General features: G+C 42.2%; 1 protein-coding gene across 1 annotated transcript in view; it reads left to right on the top strand.

Annotated features, from left to right (window-relative positions):
* Positions 1-17834, top strand: part of RNF128 (ring finger protein 128) — a 28605-nt gene extending 10771 nt beyond the window's left edge. The window contains exons 2-7 of the mRNA XM_074915060.1: positions 3817-4064; positions 10503-10574; positions 11154-11236; positions 13840-13936; positions 14783-14951; positions 16435-17834. Of these exons, the coding sequence (XP_074771161.1) occupies positions 3817-4064; positions 10503-10574; positions 11154-11236; positions 13840-13936; positions 14783-14951; positions 16435-16553 (788 nt within the window). The 3' untranslated portion in view covers positions 16554-17834. The remainder of the gene's footprint in view (positions 1-3816; positions 4065-10502; positions 10575-11153; positions 11237-13839; positions 13937-14782; positions 14952-16434) is intronic.
* The last annotated feature ends 5835 nt before the right edge of the window (positions 17835-23669 follow it).

The raw sequence follows: 23669 nt of genomic DNA, 5'->3' as shown, positions 1-23669 counted from the left end.
AGAATGGAGACGGTGGAAGCATCAGTGCTGTGCCCAAGCATGGATCTGCAGTGCTAGTGTTGCCTTGAGGTGTGCCGTGGAGTCCCACCATACTTAGCAATGGCACATAGAGGCTTACTTGTCTGGGACTTAGTCATGTGCAGTGGCCCAAAGAACTAAAGTTCTGGTTATCCTGTACATTGAGTATACTTAATCTGAACTGGGTAAGCAATACTTTTACCATCCCTTGTTTTGAAGCAGGGGATTTGGTTGGCCCCAAGACCTAATCCTTGCCTTCATGTGCTTTAATGCATGAACAGGTTGTGATTTTTTTTTTTTTTTTAGCTAAAAAAGACTGCTGCTAAGGCATTGATTAAGTTATGTTGCAGTCTGCTAAATATTGGGGGGTGACTGTTCTCCAGGACCAACAATTTCCTTGGTTCAAAATAGGTTTATCTGTAGCACATACACAAGTAGCACTGAATTACAATAATCCCCTTAATGAATGTGAAAAAGATGTTTACTGTGCAAAAATTAATGCTCCCAGTTCTGTGCACCTCTTGCACATTGCATTTCTCTACTGAATTGTCAGACCTGTAGCTTTGTTTACAGGGAGCAGGAGTGTAATGGCAGAACAAGTGAAGCCTTTGCAGGGCAGAGTTTAATATAGATTTAATTATATAAATAGATGCAACTCCACTCTGCATCTAAGTAAATCTGATACAGGAAGGTAAAACTTTGATCCCAGTCATGCACTCTCCTTGCATGCCAAACGTGCTCGTGTCCCAGCTCCTCCTCCACCACAACAAACCATTTAAATTCTTGTGCTTCATCTGTGCCAACCTGTATCGCAAAACGGCATCCTTCAGATTTTTGACCAGCGTGCTGCCTTCCGATTTCTGCAAAACTCCAAATATACAGAGGCAGACTATATTTGTGTAAGGTCTTGAATAACTTTCCTTCTCCAATTTCGAGGGATATGGGAAAGAGGCTGGGAAATGTTTGTTTTTGATTAGCAATGAGCCCATTATTAGCTAAACAGGCAGCAGCTTAATCTCACCTTCTAATGTCCCTTAAACTGTTACAGAAAGCTCTGCCTGAATCACAAAGCTGATGCCTAGGCAAGGAACTTGTGTTTCTGTGAGGTTTTTGCCAGGCAGAAACTGATTTTCCTCTTGCTTTGCTGGAGTCTGGGGGCGGAGGGGAAGCTGACAGTTCAGAGCAGCTGCTGCGGTTGAGACACCGCTGCAGATGTCCCCTCAGATATTTCCATTAAGATGCCCAAGTACTGTCAGGAGCGGCTCTCTAGGTTGGTGGTTTCCAGGCCACGGTGACACGCTTCAGTAATTGTCATGGTGGACCCCATGTAGTGGCTCAGGAAACGTTGTGGGTGGATGATCCTAGCTGGTTTGATTCTAGAAGCACAACAGTAGTGCTAAACATGGATTCTGGGCTTCTATCTTTGCTTCAGGCTAACAGGGCATCATCGAATCTCCTCTTGGCAGACAAGGAGGCCTTGTCTTGTGCCAGGTAAGGGTGATGCCCCCATGACAGGCCCTGTGTGATGGTGACAGAGCTTTGTTCCTCTCCAAAAGGAGCTGCTGAAGTGACTAAACTCCTCCTGTGCCACTGATGGCCAGAATTTAGATGCAGTTTCTGGGTAATTTTCCCCTGTTGTTGGCATAAGGCATTTGGTTAACTTCATGTGATGTCAGGTTACCTCACCTGTAATTGCCTTTAGAAATTAACTGTTGGTCCTAAGAGTTTGTATTACAAAATACTGAAGATGGATGCTGATGTATGCCAGTGGGGGTTCGCTCCAAGGCGGGGAGCATAGTGCAGGTGCTGATGGAAATGACTGCTCTCTCCCTCCCTCCCTTGTTGCTCCAGTGTCAAAGCTACCAGCTGACCACTTGCATGTGTTTATCTAAACCAGAGCTGACACTGCAAGAGGAATCTCTGGGGGGAAAACTGTCAGGAAAAGACCTAGAACTGTCATCTAATGACATCCTGGTGAACTGATTAGCCTGAAACTTAAATGGAAGACTTTTTTTTTTTTCTTTAAGGGTAAAACTTATTCACAACTGATGGCTTAGTAGCTGAAGTGGTTTTGCAGGCTGATGGTGACATTTCATTAACAGGAGTCCCTACGCTACATTGTGTTGCGCATAACCACAAGCTATATTTGACTAGTGAGACATGCAGGAGCGAAGGGAAACAAAGCAGAACGAGGTTTTTTTTTTCTTTTTTGGCAGGCTTTTTATTTTCTTGTTGCTACAGCTTGTTCTTCCACACTTTCTTCCATGCTTATGAAAGTCTCGGCTTCTGACTTGACCCATGCTTAATTCTTTACTTGCTCCTAACACCTGACTCCAGCTCATTTTATAACTGATGTATAAGCCCTAGTTCATCATAAAGGAGAGTAGTTGCCATCTGGCTGATTGGTTTTGTGTTGTTTTGGGTTTTTTTCCTCTTCTCTGTATGAGGTACTTCTCATTACAAGGAGCTTTCTGAATAAAAGATTACTTTAGTCACACTGAGGAGAGTTGCAAGACATCATGCTTAGCCATCTTGGATCAAAGGCATTATGTGGACAAGCTGGAAAACTAGTAAGTGCTTTCAAATAAGAGCCTTTGTGGTTTAACACCAATTCTAGGGCTTTTTTCATAGCTGAATGTTGGCTAAGGTTTCTCTTAATGGAGGGGGAAAAAAATTGGTCTCCCCATTAAAAGTGTTTGGCTGGGAGGTGAGCTAAAAATAACACTTATGTAACAGCCTTTATTCCTTCACCATGCAATATCTATTATGGATGTTGTGCACCTGATGGTTTAATGCAGTGAGACTCCTGACCAGCTAGTCTTCAAATCCATTTTTCTTGTATTTAGTTTGTCACTGGTCTAGTGACAATCTACTCTTCTCGCTTTCTCCCTTTTTTTCCTCTTAAGAGACTCTCTGTTATATTGAAGTTCCTGCAAATAGTATCAAGTGTCGTCAAGCACTTGCTTGTCACTAAAATGAAAGCAGCTTTGTTCTGGTCTGTACTTGGTGACCGGAGTTGCTTGAAATTTCTTCCTACCATAAAATTCCTTCCTTGGTTCCTCTGATGGCTTGTCATGACATTCAACTGGGTAAATGAAATCTGTTGTTAAAATCTGGATGGAGTTTGCAGTCTGCCACCAACTGTTTAAAAGCTAGGCACACCTCCATATTTGCTTCCCTCTGAATTTGCATTAGAAACCCACAACAGCATTTATAGTTCACAACCAGATTTCACTCAAACATTTCTCAATTGCTTCTGAAAATACAGAAGCAAAAGCTGATCTGTGGCTTTGATTGCTCAGTGTCTGGGGAGGTTCTTAACAGTACTGTCAAACTTAGAAAAGAGGTGTTAAGAAGTAGCAGTGGAGCAGGGAGGGAGTCAGATCCATTACAGGAAGGGTCCCTAAGCCACCATCTGTGGACCTGGCATCTCTGAGCTCCTGGAGATACCACAATCCCTAGTGACCTCACTCTGTATAGGGCTTATTTTTAACTTCATGTAGTCCAAAGGCATGTTAAAATGCAAATTGCCAAAGTCTCGAGTCTAAAATAATGACAATGCATGTCCTACATGGGAGTGAGGAGTGCTATGGAGAGGAATAAATTCTACCCATGACCTGCACAAGTGAACCATATTTAATCATACATACCTTTCAAACAGATGAAGATGACACTTAATTCCATCAGTGCATGTTGAATCTGCAAATGCTAGTTAGAAACATTCCAGTCTGTTCTTTAGCACAATGACTTCTATACAACACCTGGGAATTGAGCATGGATTCTCTTTCTCCTTTGCAGGTGCTGAAAGCATTGTTGCAATCATGATTGGCAACCTGAAAGGCATGGAGATCTTACACCGGATTGAGAGTGGCATGAAAGTGACGATGGTTATTGAAGTGGGGAAAAAACATGGTCCTTGGATGAATCAATACTCCATCTTCTTCATCTCAGTGTCATTTTTCATCGTCACAGCAGCAACCATGGGCTACTTTGTTTTTTATTCTGCTCGGAGACTCAGGATTGCCAGGGCCCAGTCCAGGACCCAGGTAAGTTTGTGTGTGCCATTGCTTGTTTTATACCCTTGAGCTGTGGATATTGAGGGCAAAATACTAGTTGAGCACCAAAATTATTGAATTTGTTCATTCAATAGGAAAGCGAGTGTGATCTTTAAAATGCTAAAAGATAGATCTTTAAACATCTTAAAACTTTCCAAAGAAACAACAAAAAGTAAACTGTCTGGAGAAAGCAACTGATCATGTTTATTATAGTTAACTGTCTCCTACAAGTTTTACTCCCTGAACTGTAGTGCAGCAGTAGTGCTGATATATTGGAGGCGGTGAGAGCGCTGAACTGCTTTTAGCTGACCCTCACACTTCCCACGTAGCGCTGCCTATGTGCTAGCTGTTATGTGAGACACGACTGCAACAGTGTCTGCAAAATGGTGCATGACTTCGGGTTGCCTTTAGACCACAAGTTGGGGAGCTGCTGCTTGTTGAAAACTGCTTTTTGAGGATTGCAGTGACGCTCTCAATTAGGAGAAAAAAAGCACTGTTAAATTGTGTTCCTTTTAAACCCTAGGCAGGCAGCTGCTAATGAGTTAAGTTTCCAAGTAACTCCCTTCTGTGCAATAATCTGATCAGATGATAGGACTAATGCTTACAGCTTTGTCTTCAGTCTTATTGAACCTACCTTATACCTGCTGCTTTAGAGTTTAAGCAAAAGCCTTAAAAGTGAGAATAAAGTCCTGGCATGACATCTGTCAGAGGTGATGGGCAGCAGTAGGAACAGGATCTGAGTGGGTCAGCTGTACCTCAGCCTTGTCCTTAGAGCTGTGTTGCAGAGGAGACCATTGGTATTTGCAGTGCTTCTTTCAGGAGCTACTTGAACTCTAAAAGAAGAGTTGTTAGAGTCATCTCCTACAGACAGCAACAGCATGAGCATCTTGCTCTACCTGGGCTCAGAGTTATGTGGATTATCTCTGGATTGGTAGTTAAATAGTTAAAGAAGTGACAGACTTCTCTGCCACTGCAGAACACCTGCCCTACTCAGGTTCTCTGCTGTCCTGGAACTTTCAGGCCCCTTGAGCAATATCCTTCTAGCTTTATCAGCTTATTTCAGAAGTTGGACACAGGTGTTGAAATTCAAGCCAATTTCAGGCTTCTGTAACACTTTAGGAGTGGCTTCTTCAAAATGTCAATGTGCAAAACCATCGTTGTTCTTGGCAGGCGGAGAGACTAGCTAGGGTGAACGACAGCAGTATTCCCAGAATTGAATGCTGGGTTCAAGTATTGGCCAGAGTTGAATGCTGGGTTCTCTCTAGTAATCACAGAACCTAACTCAGTTGAGTTTGTGTTCTGAAATCCTGTAGTCTATGTGTAATCTTGTGGCTGGTGGTCAGCTGGCTATATCCTTACTGAGACTAAAGATCTAACAGTGAGCAGAACTGTATTTGTGCCTTGTCTAAGCTCTGCCTCGGTGTCTGGACTAGACCTTCTCTAAGTGCTTTTGGATGTTCAGGTGTTATGCTACACCTGGAAGTGACATGAGGCTAATAAGGGAATAAGGATACAATAGGGAATAGTTGGAAGAGCAGTATTAGAAGTTGTCATCTGCCTGTGAGATGTAGCATTGCTGGATGCCATATGGAGTTGTCTCTGTATACCTTTCATGGAGCTCTGTAACTTGATGCTGTTCTTGCTGACATCTGTGGACAGAGATGCACACGGTGTCTCCTGCTGATGAACTCCCTCTTTCATTCCCTATCTGCCCAAGTATGAGAACTCAGTTTTTCCTGTCCAGGTTTGTTTAGCATTAAACAAGGTGCCCTAGAATCTGGTCTACAAAAGACACTGTTTATCAAATCACATGAAATTTTTTTCCTGCTCTGAAGGTATTTAGTGGAGCAGTTGTGGAAGTCCAGCTCTATTCTGAGCTATCAGGCTTTCAAAAAGCTACAAAGTTTATTAATGCCTCAGTGGTAGAGGGTACTGGGACAATCCAGTCTGCTTGGCTAGCACCTTCACAAACTATTTCTGTCTTGGGCTCTGTGTGCACAAGGAATTTACTGTAGATTGAAAAATAACATTCATGAACGACATGCCAGTTCCACATGATTTCAGCTGAACTGAAATTAAGGAGCCTTAAAAAGTGCTTTATAAACTATAAGAATAGAAGAAGGCTTCTCTGCTGTCAGGGGGTAAAAATGTACTGTTTTGTAAAAGTGAAACTCAAGACAACAATTGAAAACAGTTCTGGATTTTTATACCATGGCACCTAAAAACTGACCTCTCAATGATTAGATAAGCAAAGAATAACAAGAAAGTTGTTGTTAGTGAAGGTGAACTACAAAAGATGATGCTACAGTCTTCCCTGTTAACCAGCTGATTGGGTTTTCAGGTATATCCAAAGTTTGAGACTTAACTGCTTTAGCTCCATGAAATACCGAGTATTAGTCAAACTAGTGATCAACTTGCATGCTACATGGGGAGCTTTCCTGTCATCATTCAGCCCTTTGGAAACTCAGATTGCCTGGACTTCAGTCTGTTATTTGGTGGAGTAAAGGAGTGTGTTTTGTCTCCTTTATTGCACAGATGTCCAAGGGTTATATGTTCTTTTGGGGGGTGTCTTTAGGAAACAGCAAGTGTGGTGATAGTTAAGTATTACAAATTTTCCCTCTTTCAAAGTGAACTGCTGTTATGAACGCATCCCTTTACTTGGGGTTACTACTCTTCAAAGTATCTGTCTGCTTTTTTGACCTTTCCTATGGGGCTGTATTGCTGTTATAAGGAGTCTTGTAAAGTGTCAGTCTACCACTTGAACCAAAACGAACACTTTTGAATTGCTCTACAGAACGCTATGATACGCGATTGTGATATGTGATAATGATGCTCTGCAGCTTGTCTCTTGTTTGTTCAGGTTCAGGTTTGTCTTGTTCTTGTGGACTGAGCCAAGCCCCAGGAGAGCTCTTGCCTTGGACTGAAAAGGGCGATTAAGTTTTTGAGTCCCATTTGCTTACTAAGGGGTAGAACAAAAAGAGGGGAGACCATTTTCTAGATCCTTTGTCTCTTCTGTAAAGGCTTCTTGAAAACAAGAGCCTGGCTAGATATAAATTTTCATTCATGCGTGGGACTAGCAGTAACCCCTGCTTGAACTGGACGGCTTCCAGGTGTTGCCGTATTGGCAATATGATTTTTTTTTTTTGGCTTGAGAAAAATCTTCAGACTTCAGTGCTATCTGAAGCAAACTCTTGTTTTATAGATAGGCTGTTGAGTACCTTTAAACTTTGCCATTTGCCAATACAGTTTCTGTACTTCTTGGTGTGACTACTCGCTGCTTCTGGTGAAGGCACTTGCCTTGGATGGCTTGATCACATATAATCCAGGTTTTAAACATGTTCTCTTCAGACTTTTCTTGAAGGCAGCAGCTGTCTCTCAGCTTGAGCAGCAATTGCATACAAGTCAGTAATGTAAAACTGTGCAAAGGTTTTCTTTAAAAAGTTGAGTGACTATTGAGAAGAGCCAGTCATGTAATCTTGCAGTCCAAGCAAAAACATGAGTTTAGTGGTACATCTGCCCTGTGAATTAAAATAGAGTAGCTTTTTTTTTTCCTGATGAGCCAGCTAGCTAAGCTGTTTACAACCTGCTAGTTCTTATCTGAATGTGTATTTTCTTCTAGGCTTGAAATTTAAGGCCCCACCTCTGATCTCTTACTGCATTGTGAGGTCTGTGAGCAAGAAGGTGTTAAAACAAGGCAAGAATGTTAGGTGGCTTGCTACCTTTCTAGTCAGTGGAGTATTGGCAAATTCAGTTCCTCAATATATTAACCTTTCTTAATAATGCAAAATGGCCAGCGATGTTATCTGTGGCCTGGTTTCTAATTTTAAGCTTGAGTCTTCACTTCCATTGATTTCATAAAGATTAGATGTTGCAGCTGAGAAATGACCTAATTAATGGCTTGGAGGAGGTGAGTTGCTCAACTTCCCACAGTTCAAACCTGTTTTGGTGGCGGTAGCTACGTGTGGGGAAGAACTTCCTTAGCTTACAGGAGAAAAGGAGGAGTTCCTGACCTCCTTAGAGCTCGCCAGTCTGCACTGCCATGACCGTGCCAGGTACCTTATGCAGAAAGGGCTGGGGATAAAACTGGCAGCATTGGGCTAGGAAAGACTGAGGACGAAGCAACAACAAACCTAATTTTCCCAGTTAGGAACCTCTCTACTTCAGTATGCTAGAGCCTGGATAGGAGCTGGGACCTGACCTGATTTGTAATGTCCTAATTCTTTTTTTTCCTGACTCAACTTAGCTATTTTTTTTCTAGAGTTGCTGGGTTGGGGCTTTTAGACTTTTAATGTCATTAACATTTAATGTTTGCTTTAAAAACTTGGCTTCACAAAATGCTTTGACATTCCAAGCTTGAGTATCCTGGATCTCCTGGTAGGCTATTGAATAAAAAGCTTCCTCCTCAAAGCTTTCTCTATTCCCCTGTAGGGGTGTTCTGCTGTACTTAGAAAAATCAGTGTTGAAGGTGACTTTGCCATTGGTGCATTTCATGAAGAGCAATTAAACTTGTGCCCAGGCAAAACTTAAAATATTGTTTCAGTAAATTATTAACAATACAGCCAGTTGGGTCCTGTCTAATATTCTTGGCCTGACATTAGATGTGTAGATTAGATACTGTATGAGGGAGTACATTCCTAGAAAGTTTAGTTTTCAGTTAATAACAAGTAGCACTGATGGATAGTTCTGGCTGTGTATAAGTACAAATAATGCTGCATTCCTGCTTTATGGATGTTACCATGTTTGTTGCTGAAACTTTTGGGGGCCTCTGTTTACTGAGATGAGTATGTGGCTCCTTCTCGGGCTTCAGTCTGAAACACTGACAAGGGGAATATCATGCTAAAGTTAACCTTAAGTGACATACAGAAAGATATATTGATGTCTTCAGCAGAAGAACTTTGTGAGCTTTGAAGAAAGCTTGACTAGTTATTATTCCTAAAAATATACCTGAAAACTTGTTTGCATCCTTCACTTTTGGATTGTATGCCTCTCTTCCTTGATAGTTTTTAATAGCGATCACCTATTAAATTCCTAAAAGCATGCACATTGATGTGATGCTGTATCTTAAGACCCCAAAACAATGCTGGTGTACAAATAGATCATTTTGCACCAAAACTGTTTGACAGGGTCTCAGCAGACCGTATAAATCAGCTTGTTTGCCTTGGACTGCTTCAGCACAGGGAATCTTACTCAGACTTGAATTACCAGTTCTTGCTGAGTTTGTTAGGTGTCAGCAGCAGCCTTCCACCCGCTTGTTCCTTCTGTGCTTGTGCCACTAGCACTGCACCATCATCCCAGAAAAGATTCTTGTAACAGAACTAAAATGCGTGAAGGGGAAGTAATGCTAGAAAGCTAACATTGGCGTTCTGCACTGAGCAGACGAATTGGGGAGGGTTTTTGGTTAGCTGCAAAACTTGAGTCTAGGCTCTTCTCCGGGTAAGTCCCATGTTGGATGGCTTTGCCAGAGCTGTCTGATATGCCTCCATGTCCTGAGGCAGTAAATGCACTGAGGAGGGAGAGGACAGTCATATTGGTGGAAAGGCACTGTGACCTTTAAACAGAGATGTTGGCTCCTGTGCTAATTAAATGCTTTGCAATGACAGCTGGACAGCAACAGTAGCCAGGCAAGCTGGGCTTCTGCTGTCTGCTCATCTGCTATCCTGACAGCAGCAAGCAAATTATTGCATGAAGGGGAATGCTTCCGCCTCTGCTTTCATTAAAGCTGCCCTGTAATCCACCTGGGGCTAGTAATTTGATTTGTTTCACACCTTATGTCATGGGGAAGGGGAGAAATAACTCTGAGCCTTTTGTGGGGGTGTTTTGTTTTTTCCTTTGTGCATGCTACTTTGAATCAATATTGAGATAAAACTGCATTCTTCCACTTGTCCAGTGCTAGGATGGTCCTGAGGCGTTCATGTGCTCTGTAGAGCAGTTGAGGGGGCTAGTTCAGGGCGCACTGCAGGTAGCTGAGGTGCTTGGTAAAAATCTCACCCTTCATCAGGATGTGAGCTTGATGCCAGGAACCTGTCATAAAGTGAGTAGCTAAAATTACTGATTGTTGGACTCCTTGTTCAGTCTTAAGTACCAAGTCAGTTTGAAGGGTTCTGTTTGTTTTGGCTAGGTCTAATCTGATCAAGGTATTATCTTGCATCTTAAAGAAGAAAGCCTTGAAGTTCCTGTGCTTTGTGAAAAAGTTAGGTAAAAACAAAGCATATGCATCTTGGTGTCATCCAGAGTCAATAACCACATCAGTATGTCCTGAAACTGTTTCATGTTGTCTCTAAATAGCATAGTCATGCTTACTTGGCTTGTTTTGATAACATCTAGGTTATAAAACTGGTGCCTGCTTGCAGTAGGCACCTCGGTAAGTATTAGTAACCACCACTTAAGAGAAAAATGACTGTGTTTAACCAGGACTGCTTTCTGTTACAGCGACAACTAAAGGCCAAGGCTAAAAAGGCCATTGAACAGTTACAGCTGCGCACCCTGAAGCCAGGGGACAAGGTATGATCGATTCCGTAATCCCCCAAGCATTATGGCACACCCCCTGCACAGAACCCCGAGTGGTCCTTAGTACTGGAGCAGGCTGCAGAAGTCTCTCTGAGCCCTCAACTGTCTCTTGCAGAGATGGTTCCTCTTTCAGAGCAGGTCCTTTTTTGGGGTGCAAGACTTTCCAGTTTGCACGTTCTTATAAATCAAATTACTTTTTTTAGCTGCTTGCTTGTAGTCTTGCTGAGGTGAGAGATCCTAATTTGCTGGTAAACTAGTATATCTAATCAGCTTCCCTGGCTATTCTTTTTGTACCTAAAACTGGAAGTAGCAGTTTCTAAACCTATGCAGTAGTGCCTCAAATAATCCAGTGATGGTTTGCAGATGGACTTCTAAACTATGGGATTAAATTTTCAATGCTTCTGTTAAAGCATCAGCTTGACTAGGAGTAATCCACACAATGTGTTTATATAAGATTATATACAGGAGCTATTTTAGATTACTTTAGACCCCTCTATCTGCAGTAAATCTGACTGTATTTCAAAGGAAGCTTTCAAAATCTGTTAACGCGGTAAATTTCTTTCACTGCTTTAGGAAACTGGTCCTGATGGAGATAGCTGTGTTGTGTGCATTGAGCAGTACAAGCCGAATGAAGTAGTGCGTATTCTGACTTGCAAGTAAGTTGTCTTCCGAAGTGCCCCTTAATCCAAAATCTGGAAGCATGCCTCTTTCTGATTGTTCCTTCTGCTGTGTTAACAAAGCTGATCAAACTTTAATCAAGCTGTTGCACAGCAAGAATTCTTGAATCTCTGTCAAACAGTGTTTTGAACAACAGGAACTGTGTAAATAGACACTTGTAGTGTGCCCCGATGGCTTGTGTTCATAACTTCCCCTGTGAGTGAATTGACAAGTGTAACTTGGCAGACCACAGTGTCTCTCCAGGGGATGTCAGGGCTTTTTATTCACCAGCAAAGGAAGACATCTTTAAGGATGTTACCTCTAAATTGCAGAGAACTGGCAAAACTATGCCCATTTCTTGTCACTTAGTTTACTGGTTACTAAGAGTGTTGTGTTCCTGCTAAACTTGTTAAACCGTGCCAACTTCTGTAGTTTAAAAGAAAGCACTTCTATTCTTGTATGCATCATCCGAGATAGAGACCAAAATAGAGCTATAGCTGTTTATTTTTCTAGAATTCTCTACTGTTGTATCTCATTGCTCTGCTGCTGTGGAGGCCCGGTCTTACAGCACTAAGGGTTTAACTTGATTGCTCCTAACATGAGCAATGAAGCATTTTCAGGGCTTAAGGAAACTTGCTCTGTGGGACTTCCCCCTGTACCTGCTGAATGAGATTGCTATGGCAGAGCTTCTAAAATCAGAGGGCTGCAGTGTGAAGTGCATAAATCTTGTATGGGAAGAGGTTTTTGTAGCCCTTGGAGAAGGTTACAAAAAAGCCCTTGGAAAAATTTTGACATAGGAAAAGTCAAGTTCTGAAGAGTAGAAAAATCTGTAGCTGCTGTTGTGTGCTGAGCAGTGTTATTTGTTAAACACTATCAAATCTGAGCTGGGGTTACCTTTGTACCAGGTTAGTTTTGCAAAAGCTTTCTCTCCTCCCAAGCAGCAGGACTTCTGAGCTGTTTCGATATCACGAAGTTGGCCTGTTAAGGTGTTATCAACAAACCTCCTTGATCTAATGCTTAATAGCTTAGAAAAACCCAGAACTGAATAAGCTGTCAGACACGTGTGTTAATGATTATTCAGTTGTCTTGTCAGGTTTATGCTCATAGGTAGTGCTGTTTAGTAATGAAGTAAGTCCCATGAGTACAGAAGCATTTAGACAAGCTCTAGATACTTTTGGCTGATAGGAGACCTGTCTTCTCATTATTTCCTTATAAACCCTACTAATCTTGATATGAACTTGCAAACAAAGAATGACTTATTGGGTTAAGAGGAGAGTAACTTTTCGAGTATATTCTTTATACACAAATTTACAGCATTATGCTTTGCTCTGAGAGTGCTTTTACATGTTTATGATGTTTCATTCCTCTTTGGTCCAAATGTAGCTTTAAGGAACTAGTTTAAGATGACTGCATTTACTTGATAGTCTTCACCAATGGTAATCTCTGGCCTTATTAAATTCTTTCACATGAATTATAAACTGGTATTTACTGCAATAGCATACTTGATGTTGGTGGTTGACCTCAATGCTGAGACCCCACTTGTTGAAAGCATTTAAGTATTTCCATGAAAAAAAACAAGCAATCAAATGCTCCTGTGAGTCACATCAGTGGTATCTAAGTATCTGGGGTGTGTGTATTTGCAGAAGGCATTCTTGTCCAGATAGTCAAACTGAAGGCATTTATAGTAGCAGAGGTACACAAGACCAGTATTAAGGCCAAGTATTTAGAATAGTTGCGCATCAAGGAAGTTTCAGGTTGTACTCTAGACATCATGTTGGTGCAGCTGGAAGGAGGTGCTGGTTACATGGGCTGAATTGGAGAGTCCTGGTATCGTGATGGGGCGTAGGATAGTGAGCACTGGCTGTGGTGATCTCTGTACTTGTCTCATAATAGAGTTCTGATTAATATTGAGCAGTGCCTATCTGCCTTGATATTTCTATTCAGGTTGAGGGAACAGGCAGATTACAGGATTTCAAGTCATCCTCCTAAATCTGTGGCCTAATTCAGACCCACTGTAGAATTAAGTGTCTTCATAGAAGCACACATTTGCATCTGTAATGGCTAAACTGTATTTATTTTCTTGAGTACACAGCCTGCCGAATATCCCCTTGGAATACACAGTGAGTGCATAGACAAAGTAAATCTGTGGGAATATAGTTTATCTTGAGGGCATAACTGTCAGATGATTTTTCTGTGTAGTTTTAACAGAAACAAATGCTATTTAGTCATCTGCATGTGCATGACAGAAGTTAATCTTAAAGCTAAGGCTGAGATGTCAGTATTTGTATTAGTTAAATTATTGGCTGGGTTGTACTGTACACAGATTTTAAAAAAAACGCAAAACAAACAACAACTTAAGACTGATGTAGCAAAGATGGTAATGCTGAATTCTAGCAACTTGTGTAGAGATACTAATAAGCATAAACTGGCTACAGATTGAGAGATTAACTATCCATAATCTTACACTGAAACTTGTGGCAAAATAAGGTAATCCATTCTAGAATGAATAAATTCTCCGTGTTTCTAAATGGGCCTTCATAGCTGCCATGTGAACTTTTTTCCTGGTGTGAAACTGAACTTGTTGGTTACCTTCTTCCCCCAGCCATCTCTTCCACAAGAACTGTATTGACCCCTGGCTTCTGGAACGCAGGACATGCCCGATGTGCAAATGTGACATACTCAAGGCTTTGGGTGTTGAGGTAAGCCAGTAGTCTCTTAGTGGCAGATGCCATTATTAGTATTACACTAGCATAGTAACCACATATTAAGCTATTTAATGCTGCCTCTGGAGTGCAGGTGATAAGCACAGGCATTGCCATGTCAATGGCAAAATACTACAGGACTAATTGCCATTTACCCTTCAGCAAAGCCTGCAGCTGACCTGGTCTGAGCTGGTATCATCTAAAGCCTTGGGCAGAACATCAACCAAAATTGATTGTAGCGCATGACTGAAGAATTGCTCCTAACTCTTGTGCTTGCAGCTAAGGGTGTTTCTCAAAGCTTCAGGCAAATTTTGACAATTTGTACTGTCCCTGAAACCAGCCTCTGTTCAGTTACTAAGTATCCAGAGTCCTTGAAAGGTGAATGTGTTGGCATGTATGGCTTTTCTGGAGCCACATGACTTCCTGGGATATATAAGGAGTTTCTGATCTGTTCTATAACTGCTCATTGTGGCAAGTGCCAGGGGAAGATGCTGTTGCCAATTCCTGATGCTGCCTGGATCAGTTGAAATATATGTCAGAGTTTGCCTGGGGGAGGGAGATCTGCACCGAGTGGAAGACTCTTATTTTCCTGGCACTGGGCAGCAAAAGGGAAGAGCTGACTGAAGAATGCAGAGGCTGCATCTGAACTTCCCACTCAATTAGGCAGGAACTAGTTTTCACCTATGATGCTGGAGGTTAACAGTAGAGTGGTTTTTTTCAATTTTAAACTTTTTTTTCTGGGTAAAAGTTCACTAGACTCCAGTACTCACATGCATTGGTCTCCTGGAAAGATGTAGCCTCCTACAAAGTTCTAACTTAATTGTTTTCTCTTTTTTCATGAAGGTGGATGTAGAAGAAGTGGCTGAGTCTGTGCAAGCCACAGTATCCAGTGGGACATCAAATGGCTATAATGTTAATGAAGATGATAATCAGAGTGAAACAGCATCATCTGGATATGCTTCTGTCGAAGGAGCCGATGAATCTGCTCTGGAGGAACATGCACCATCGGAAAGTGCGTCTGCTGTTTCATCTGTTTTGCTAGATTGCATTGCACTTTGCTTATGTCTGCTGTGAATTGGGGGGCGGGAATTGCTTTAACATCTCACTGTGCTTGAATACCTTGTCTTTTGGGGTAATCTTCCCTTTTGTCTTAGCGCTTGATGCTGACACTTGGTCTTTGTTTTCAAATGGAACACAACCTAAATGTGAATTAGAAACTGAAGCCTGTGGAAAGAGTAGTTGAAAATCAGAGGGTTACTACTTAGAGGCCAAAGAGATTTTTGTGAAGATGTCCCTCATCGTTGTCTCTTTGGAAATTTCATTTAGATGAGTGAATCCTGCTTTGCCACCAGATCTGTCTGCTTTAAGTAGTTAATTACTTACAGAAAGCTTCTGGGGTGTCAGTCCTGCTCTAGCTTAAATGATGCGAAATAGAGATGACAGATACTTCAACTGTATTTCAGATTTTGCCAAGGCTGAGTCATCCTTGAACACTTTCAGAGAATTTTAATTGGAAAAGACTATCAGCTTTTCCAAATACCTTATCTTTTTGAACAGCAGCAAGCTAATTGAAAATGTCTTTTTAGTGCTCAACTTTGACAAAACACACTTAGTGTTGCTGTTGATTTAAAAAAATTGAAAGATTCCAGATAAACAAACAAAAGTAACTATCCCCTGGATTGTGGAATGGCCTTGGGAAGAGGATTGAGCAGGGAAGCTTTCAGAGGGAAAAGGGATGCTCTGGCTGTGTTTCCTTAGATTTCCTGCAGGAAGCCTAGCTGATAGGAAAATGTGGGATTTGCTGCCTGCCTACTGTAGGATAGGTTGTTCCAGTGAGTGACATGTGTACAGGAGTGCATTGTGTAGGCATCCCAGTAGAGTGTAGGGGGCACTTCCTATGAGCTAAACAGTCAGAAGTTGAAATTGAATCCCTATAACTAGTGATGCTGGATTAGTTACATGGCTCAGGCCCTTATGTGTTGTCACTTTGAGTGACAAGGACACACGCTAACACCATCCTAACAAGGTTATTCTGTCAGGAGAAGGCTTTCCTCTCTGAATCAGCCTGTGTTCCACAGTTTATCCTGAGCTTAGTCCCTAGAAGTTGCTCCTGATGCCTGTCTTCAGCAGCCCTGAAATGATGAGAATTGCCAGTCTCCTTAGAGTTGGATTTCATAGCCTCACGCGGCCTTCTGCCACTTAAGCACACAACCTAGGCTTCTTCAGCCTTAGTGAGAAGTGAATTCCAGTTCAAAACAGATACCTCTAGAAATGACAAGTAGTGTCAAGAATGGGCTCACCAACTAATGAGGGGCAGAAGAAGAGTGGTAGCTGGAGGAAAGCCTCAGATTTCCCACTCTGCAGGAAGAGTGCTGGGAAAAGACTCCACTCTAGTAGGCTTGTGGGAAATAAAGCAAGCATGGTTTGCTTTAAGGTAGCAAAGCTTGATTATGACACTTCTTAACTTGTCTTTTTCTTGGTTTTGTTCTGGACAGATGACAACATGCAGCTTGTAAACAATGAATCCCAGCCCTCCGCTGGGACTGTCCTTCCGCACGTTGACAACCCAAGTTTTGAGGCAGATGAAGCACAAGTTTGTGAAGTCAGGTCCTAAGAACATACCCAGCAACATGTTGTAAGCCTTCTTCAAGGAGCTGCCTACTGCCATCACATGCATACCAAACATTGCAAGACAGTAGCAGAAAAACATTGCCTTGACAATGCTGAGATAAAATAGACTTGTTCAAATCATAATCGTATGGTTTGCAATTCTTTAAAACTGCGTCTCCCATGTGGAATTTAGTTTTAGCACTCTTCAAATAAAGCTGTCTTAAATATAAAGAAAACCATCAGATTTTAACACTAGAGTTCCTGTTCAGCAAACTTCTCTTCAGTGTTTGAGTCATTTAAATAAGGAGATTCTTTGTCATACCTGTCTCTGGGAGTTGTTTTGACTTGGGGTTGTCATTTATTGTTTTTAATTCAAGTGGATTTTTCACTGTAAGCAGATTGACTTTGATCTGGTGTAATACTTATTTACCAGACAGTTTGGTTTAAAGCAACACTGTATTTAATATTTCAGTGCACTAATTTGATAGGAGAAAGTACAAACTAATGCCTGTCAAACTGGATTTTTGCCCATAGTGTCTTTGGTTCTCTAGTAAACAGACTGATTCTCTACCTCTCAACTCCAACCTGCCAACCACACATTCCTAAAGGAAAAAGAGAGCTTCAAGCTGACAGGCCAAACCTGACTTGCACAATACTGTAAAGGGAACAATTGTAAGAACTTTTCAAACCTGTTGATACTAGACAGTCTGAAAGATCCTCCGTGATTTTTTGGGAGTTAGAACCATCTCTAGCACCAGCAATATGCCAGAGTCCTGGCTTTAAGAGTCTGCGTTGACTTCAGGAAGACTGAACTAAAGATTAAAAGATTCTTCCCAAAGGATCTGCTGTGTTTTGTTCAGAAAATGATCCAGCCTCTGAAAAATGCTGGGCTGTTGCTGTGCATTGTCTTGCCTGTGTGCTAAAGCTGCTGCAGGGAGAGCTGACGTCCTGTAAACAGACGACGAGAAATTGTTGTCTGCTGTCTGTGGGGAGTTGGATCTGAGGACGAAGAGGAACACTGGGTGCCTCAGTAGTGAGTGTGTAGGGCCTTGCCCAGCGAAGGTAACTAAGGACATCTTATAGATGCACTTTATTTTTTTTATCTCTGTATCTATGGCTTGTTTCTAACGTTAGCAGAACTTTGTCTTAAAACCCGCAATAAAGTACTATTGAATCTGGAGAGGAAAAGCAATGCATTTTCTTAGCTATAGTACATTTAAAATTGTTGTAAATATTTCATGATTTGTATTGAATTTGAATATGAAAATGTAAATAAAACTATATTTTGATGACCCTGACTGACATTAAATGTTGATTACTAGCTCTGAGGGGAACAGATGCTGAATTTGCTCTGTCCCACAACCCTAAAACTCATTTGGTTTTGGGAGGCCAAGAAGCAGCAGTGCTTGCTCACACTAATTGGAATAAGGAGTATGAATAATGTGCAGGGTGCTACTGTTACATAGCTTGAAATTGTGTTGAGAGGCTTAAACCTGGTAGCTGTACTCTATATAAAAAACCCAAGGAGCTTAGGGTGTGTTCAGTGAGCTGCTTGATACGTTTCTGAACTGTTCTAGGCATGTTTGGGCCAAGACAGTTATATATGAACTCTTCAGATTACATCTCACTTTCCTGTCAGGCTCCTCAGCATCCCTCCCTTACTCAAAAGTTTGTTTGCTTTGCATGATAAAGCATTTTAAAAACAAATGCCTTTGGTTCTGTACTATGCAATTAGTAAAAACTTACCGCTCCCCTGGCCAGTTCAGTGGTAGTTAGGCTTGTGTATCTTTTTAGCTCAGTTCCAAGTCTAGTCTAGGAAGCGTTGGTTATGGACTCAAATTGCAAAGGTCAGTATAAGCAGACTTTACTTCAAAGCTGTATTCTGCTGCGATCACCTTTCTCTCCTACAGCTGAGGTGCAGAGCAGAGAAAGGAGCAGCCAAGCAGTAAATATACAACCCCTGAGCACTCAGTTTCATTTTCATTTCAAAAAGCACTTATAAACTTACTGTGGTGTGTAAGATGTAATATAGTAGAATTTCATGATGATATGCTCTCAAGAAATCATTTGCCAGTCTTCTGTGTTTAATAGGAACAAGATTTGACCTTCACAAAAACTCGGGGATTCAGATCAATACATTCAAAGGTGCTTTGGCTTTTTTTTGTTTGTTTCAGTCTATACATTTGGGTTGCTTGCTTTATAGGATTCGAGCCTTTCTATGTACTGTATTTTAAGAGCAATAAACCTGCCTTTTTTCCCAGTACTGATATTTCTAAGGGTAAGGTAGATGCACAGCATTGTCTCAAGGAACGTACTAGTGGAGCACTGGGGGATGCAGCAGTTCATCAGTGAACTCATACTACTGTAGGACCAGATGATGTGTATGTATTCTGTCAAGATGTGAACTGGCTTGGAGCTCAATGCACTTATGCTAATTTCCAGGAAGATTAAGATCCTTGTATCATATGTGAAGTACTGCTGAAGGAATAAATGCAGCATTTGTACCTGAACGCTATTTGAGCCACTGCTAGGCAGAAGAATTTAATGCTTCAATGGTTTTGCAGCTTAACCTGCAGGTCTGCCATGTTGTTGTGTGTGCGGATTTATTTGTAAATATTAGCTATGCAAGGGTTTTTGTTTAAAAATGAAACTATAAAAATTTCATGCCCACAGTCTGTGATACTCAACTTGGGTCTGTTGCTGTCGGACTGGAGAAAAAAAAAAAAAGTAATTTTATTGAGCTCTGCAGAGGTTTTCCCCTTTGAGTACATTGCTACAATTCTACTTACATTAAAGACATTTCCAAGCTCTACTCTCTCACTTTGTATTTTCAAGCTTCCACAGATAGCAGCTGTCTTCAGCTGACTCTCAGAGCACTGTGCAGCAGGTATTGGGGTTTTCTGTTGATGCTATGGGCTTGAATGGCTTTGTTATGTATACATACATATGTGCACTATGATGTGATAGACTTACCTCTAAGCAAGAGGCAAACAGAAATATGCCTGGGGGTAGGGTTGTTCCTGAAGTGCCACGGAAGCTTGCTGTTATTGTGCAATAGTTTTTGGGTTTGCTATATATGCACTAATGTTTGCATATAAGATGGTGGAAATTATGTGCCCACGAGTGGTAACGGTTGCTAAAATGTGTGCCTCTTGACTGTTAATATTCCCATTGAGTCACACAGACATGTCAATTATTCTGCCCCTAAAGAGAAAGCAGAACAGGCTCCAGCATCATCTCCAAGTGTTTACTCACTGCTGTCATTTATCTCTCCCCCAGGAAAGCTCTGATCTAGACACTTCACTCAAATGCTTGTATGCTCTCAAAGGGGGACTGGGAAAGAAAATTTTTTCTTTTTTTTTTTTTTTTTTTTTTAATCCCTGTAGGAGAGGAAGCCTTGTCACCTGGTGCTGTTATTACTGTGTGTTCTTGTAAACCAGTCTTTACAGCAGTGGCATTTTATTTTAAATCCCAAACCAAAATAATACAATTTTCTCATACTGAGGAAAATTTTCTGGTGTCCCTATAGAAATTCTAGCTGAGATTTTTGCTTAAGGGAGGGGCTGCAAACATAAAAGCAGTTTGAGTCAAAAGGGCAGTTAGACTCTTCCCATAAAATTGACTTAGTCCATCTCAGTATTTAGATGGAAAGATCTGCACTTGTCAAGTGACCTAACAGTTGGACAGAATAAATATTTGTATCTACCTTGGCTGTGTGATTTAATGTAATTTCATTATGTGTTTAACATACATTAGTTCAGAAGGTAGCCCTGCCTTTTCACCCAGGTTTAGATGTTTTTCCTGTGTGGGTTTGAATAGTGTTCCACTCCCACAGGGGTGTAATGGCTAGCATTTTGGAATAGATAAAAGAAAATCTAACTGGCTTTGGCAATTTAATTTTGGCTCTAAGGGAAACTTGGAACCAAACTGGAGTGTTCACCTGCTGTGAATTAACAACTATGTAATTCTCTGCACTGGTTGTTCAACTGTTGGTTATTCACAGTGAAGTCAAAATTTATTTACATATAGCTAGTTATCTATGTATATAATCTTGGATATGGTTACTTGAGGGAAGTAATTTACCATTTTTAGGAGGTCTTTAATACAGTGAAAGAAAAATTCTGCAGCACTAAATGGCTCTCTGTTGCTGCAGAATGCATTGATTAGACTGTAAAATGATTGTGCGGTGATGAAGAAAGAATTTAAGTGCCTATAAATAAATGTCTCCAAGCCGATAAAGGGGCACTCTTTGCACCTTAATAGTATTTGGTTAAGAATCCAGTGCCTGAGGGAATTGAAAAAAGACAGACATTCAAGACCTTGAACCTAGGGAGAGGAAAACAAAACCGAGGTTTTCTAAGCAGTAGCATTTTACTGTTCATTTTTTATGCAATTAACAGAGTTTGAATCTTAAATAAGAAATGTCTGTCCTAACATGTCCAGCCTGTGTGAGACGCCAAAAGCCAAGCTCTGGGTTGGAAATGCCAAGGGCAACTCTCCTTGCAATTAGCAGTGAAATTAGAAGACCTGTGTTAGATCTTTAATGGGTATTTCCTATCCAAGGGCTTGGCTAATTGGGGAAAATTAAATGGTAAACATTCTCTCTGGGAATGCTCTTAGAAGAGCAGCATCCATGCAGGAATCACTCTGTTGGTCCAGCTGGTAAATCTCCAGGAACCTGCTAATGTCTGTTACTCTCAGTCACTTGAAGTTGGGGGGATTGGAGAAACTACCTCGTGAAGATTCGTGATTATATCTAGGAGTTGATTGCCTTGTCTCCGTAGTGTTTTATCTGTGTTAGTTATCACATGCTGGCTAATGACTTTTAATTCATTTTTCCTTTCTAGTAAAGGTAAAGCACCATAAATTTGTTGCTTCCTAATCTGTTATAAAAATGGGTAAAAAAGAATAGTAGTATTAGTTAAATCTATATTCAGTCCCAAAGGTAAAACCTTTTAATACTACAGCTTCTCTTGCTGTGGTGAAATGAGTGATCTGAGGAAAAAAAAGTCTCAGTGCAATTCACCCAGTTTTGAAGCCTTCCATGAGTTAAATGTGACTGCACACTCCATTCTGCTTTCACACTGGTGCCTCTGGGTAGGCGGTTCCTTACGCAGCTGCAACTGGACGGGCATTGCCAAACATCTTTCTGTGAGCACTTGGCAAAATCTGCTGTGCCTGTGCTCACAAATAGCCCAGTGCTGGCAGAAGCATTTTTGGTAGTGAAGTACATTTGGAACTGTTGAAAGGGATGAAAGGAAGACAGGATAAAGCAAAAGTGCCAAGTTTGCAACCTATAGTTACTGCATGATGGGCATAATTTTTTTTAGAAAGAGCTCAAAGTAGAGGCTGAGGTTAAACAACTGTGTGCTGAATTTTTTGTGATACACAATTAATAAAGTATCATTCTTTAAAATCTCAGAAAGGTCAATTATGCTGGAAAGAGAGTGCCAAGGGAAAGATCCATCAGGACAGCAAACTACAGAGAAGTTCCTGGGAAATGGGAATGTCCTAACTTGCTCCATTTGTATCAAATGACATTGTGTCAGGACCAGGAGTGAATCTTGCACAGAGGTGGGAAAAGATGGTAACTCTGAGAAGTCCCCAGCACCAGCGATCTGGAACGGAAGACGCAGTGGGGCTTCCACTCCTGGATAGTTTTTGTGGTTTTGGTCAGAACCAAAAGATACCATTTAGGAAACAGAGTGCTATCAAGTCTAAGGCCTTGGGGAGAGATTTTGGAGCTCTTTGGGACGTGGTGAAGAGACTGGAGAAGAACCAGCAAGAGCGGCGTCTCAAAAGAGGCAGACAGCAGCTGGGTGGCTCTGATCATGACTGCATGGGGAGCTGGAAATTACCCTGCCGACCAGTGCTCATGGAAAGCAAGTCCCAAGGTTGTCCCACAGCCTTGGGAAATCCTCAGCTGCCAGGGACATATGGCAGAATGGTTCCAGCACCTGATTTTTTTTGAAACCTGGATGTGAGAGAACTGCTCTTTAACTTAGGAGACAGCACTAGAAGACCGGTAAGAGCAGATACTGAAGTCCAGTCCCTATGAGTATGAAAGCCACTGTCTTGTTCCTTAACAGGATAGATTGATTTATTCTAGTGCAGAGCAACTGGTAAAGTTAGTCTGAAAATAATCTGAAGAGCTAGCCACTGAGGAAAGATGCTCAAAGTCTTGCAGACAAATCATGAAAATACTGAGATGACTCAAGCTCCTGTTAAGGCAATGAAAACATCTACTCCAAATTAGTGCTGAATTGTGTTAGGTGATAGAAGCAATGAGGCAGAGATTGCCTTTTTATAATGTGAAATGTAAATAAACAACGCTGACCATCTGTCTGCTGCTGCAGCTGGGGGTGTGTGTGTGTGTGTGTATGTCACTCCTCCACTCCCGCTGTGGCCTGTGGAGGGGACATGCACTCCACAGTCGGTGGAGGTGGCAGTCATGGCTCCCTCCCTTGTGTGACAGCTTTTTCCTGTGTGTGTTTTTCTGGTTTTGGTGGTGTTTGTTTGTTTGTTTTTCTGCGTCCCAGTCTCCTGCTGCAGCGTAAGACTTAGTGCTGACAGGAGGACAATCGTAAACGTCAGTGTCTTCAGTGACGGCCGTCTTCTGCGCTGAAAATGGAATGACGTTTGGCCAGAATTGAAGATGGGACTTCTCTGACTGGCAGGGAGGACAAAACACTACCCAGCCCGCTTTATGAAGGCGGTTTAGGGACACACTGGAGGCCCGCCGGGGAGCTCCGAGCCTGCCGCGGCCAGGCCTGACAGGAGCGGGGCCGGGGCCGCGCAGCTCCCGGACAGGGTCGGGGCGGTGCCGCGTGCGCGGAGCGGAAGGACAAAGTCTCTCCCCGAGCCTGTGGGACAGAAGGGGCCGCCATTCTGGGGCCGCCCCCCGCGCGGAGCCGGGCCTCGGCGGGCGGCGTCTGCCCGTCCCCGCTCCGGCGGCCCGCGGGGGCCGGGCGGGCCGCGGCCGCGCAAGGCCCGACGGGAGCTGCAGGCCCCAGGCGGCGGCGCTGCGCGGGCGGGCGGGCGCGGGAACCACAGTTCCCAGCATGCCTCGGGGCAGCGCCGCCCCCCCCGCCCGCCCGGCGGCGGCGCTTGGCAGCGGGGC

This window comes from Athene noctua, chromosome 11, assembly GCF_965140245.1.
Source record: "Athene noctua chromosome 11, bAthNoc1.hap1.1, whole genome shotgun sequence".
Lineage (NCBI taxonomy): Eukaryota > Metazoa > Chordata > Aves > Strigiformes > Strigidae > Athene > Athene noctua.
Note: the sequence above shows the minus strand (reverse complement) of the source record. Positions and strands in the feature narration are given on the sequence as shown.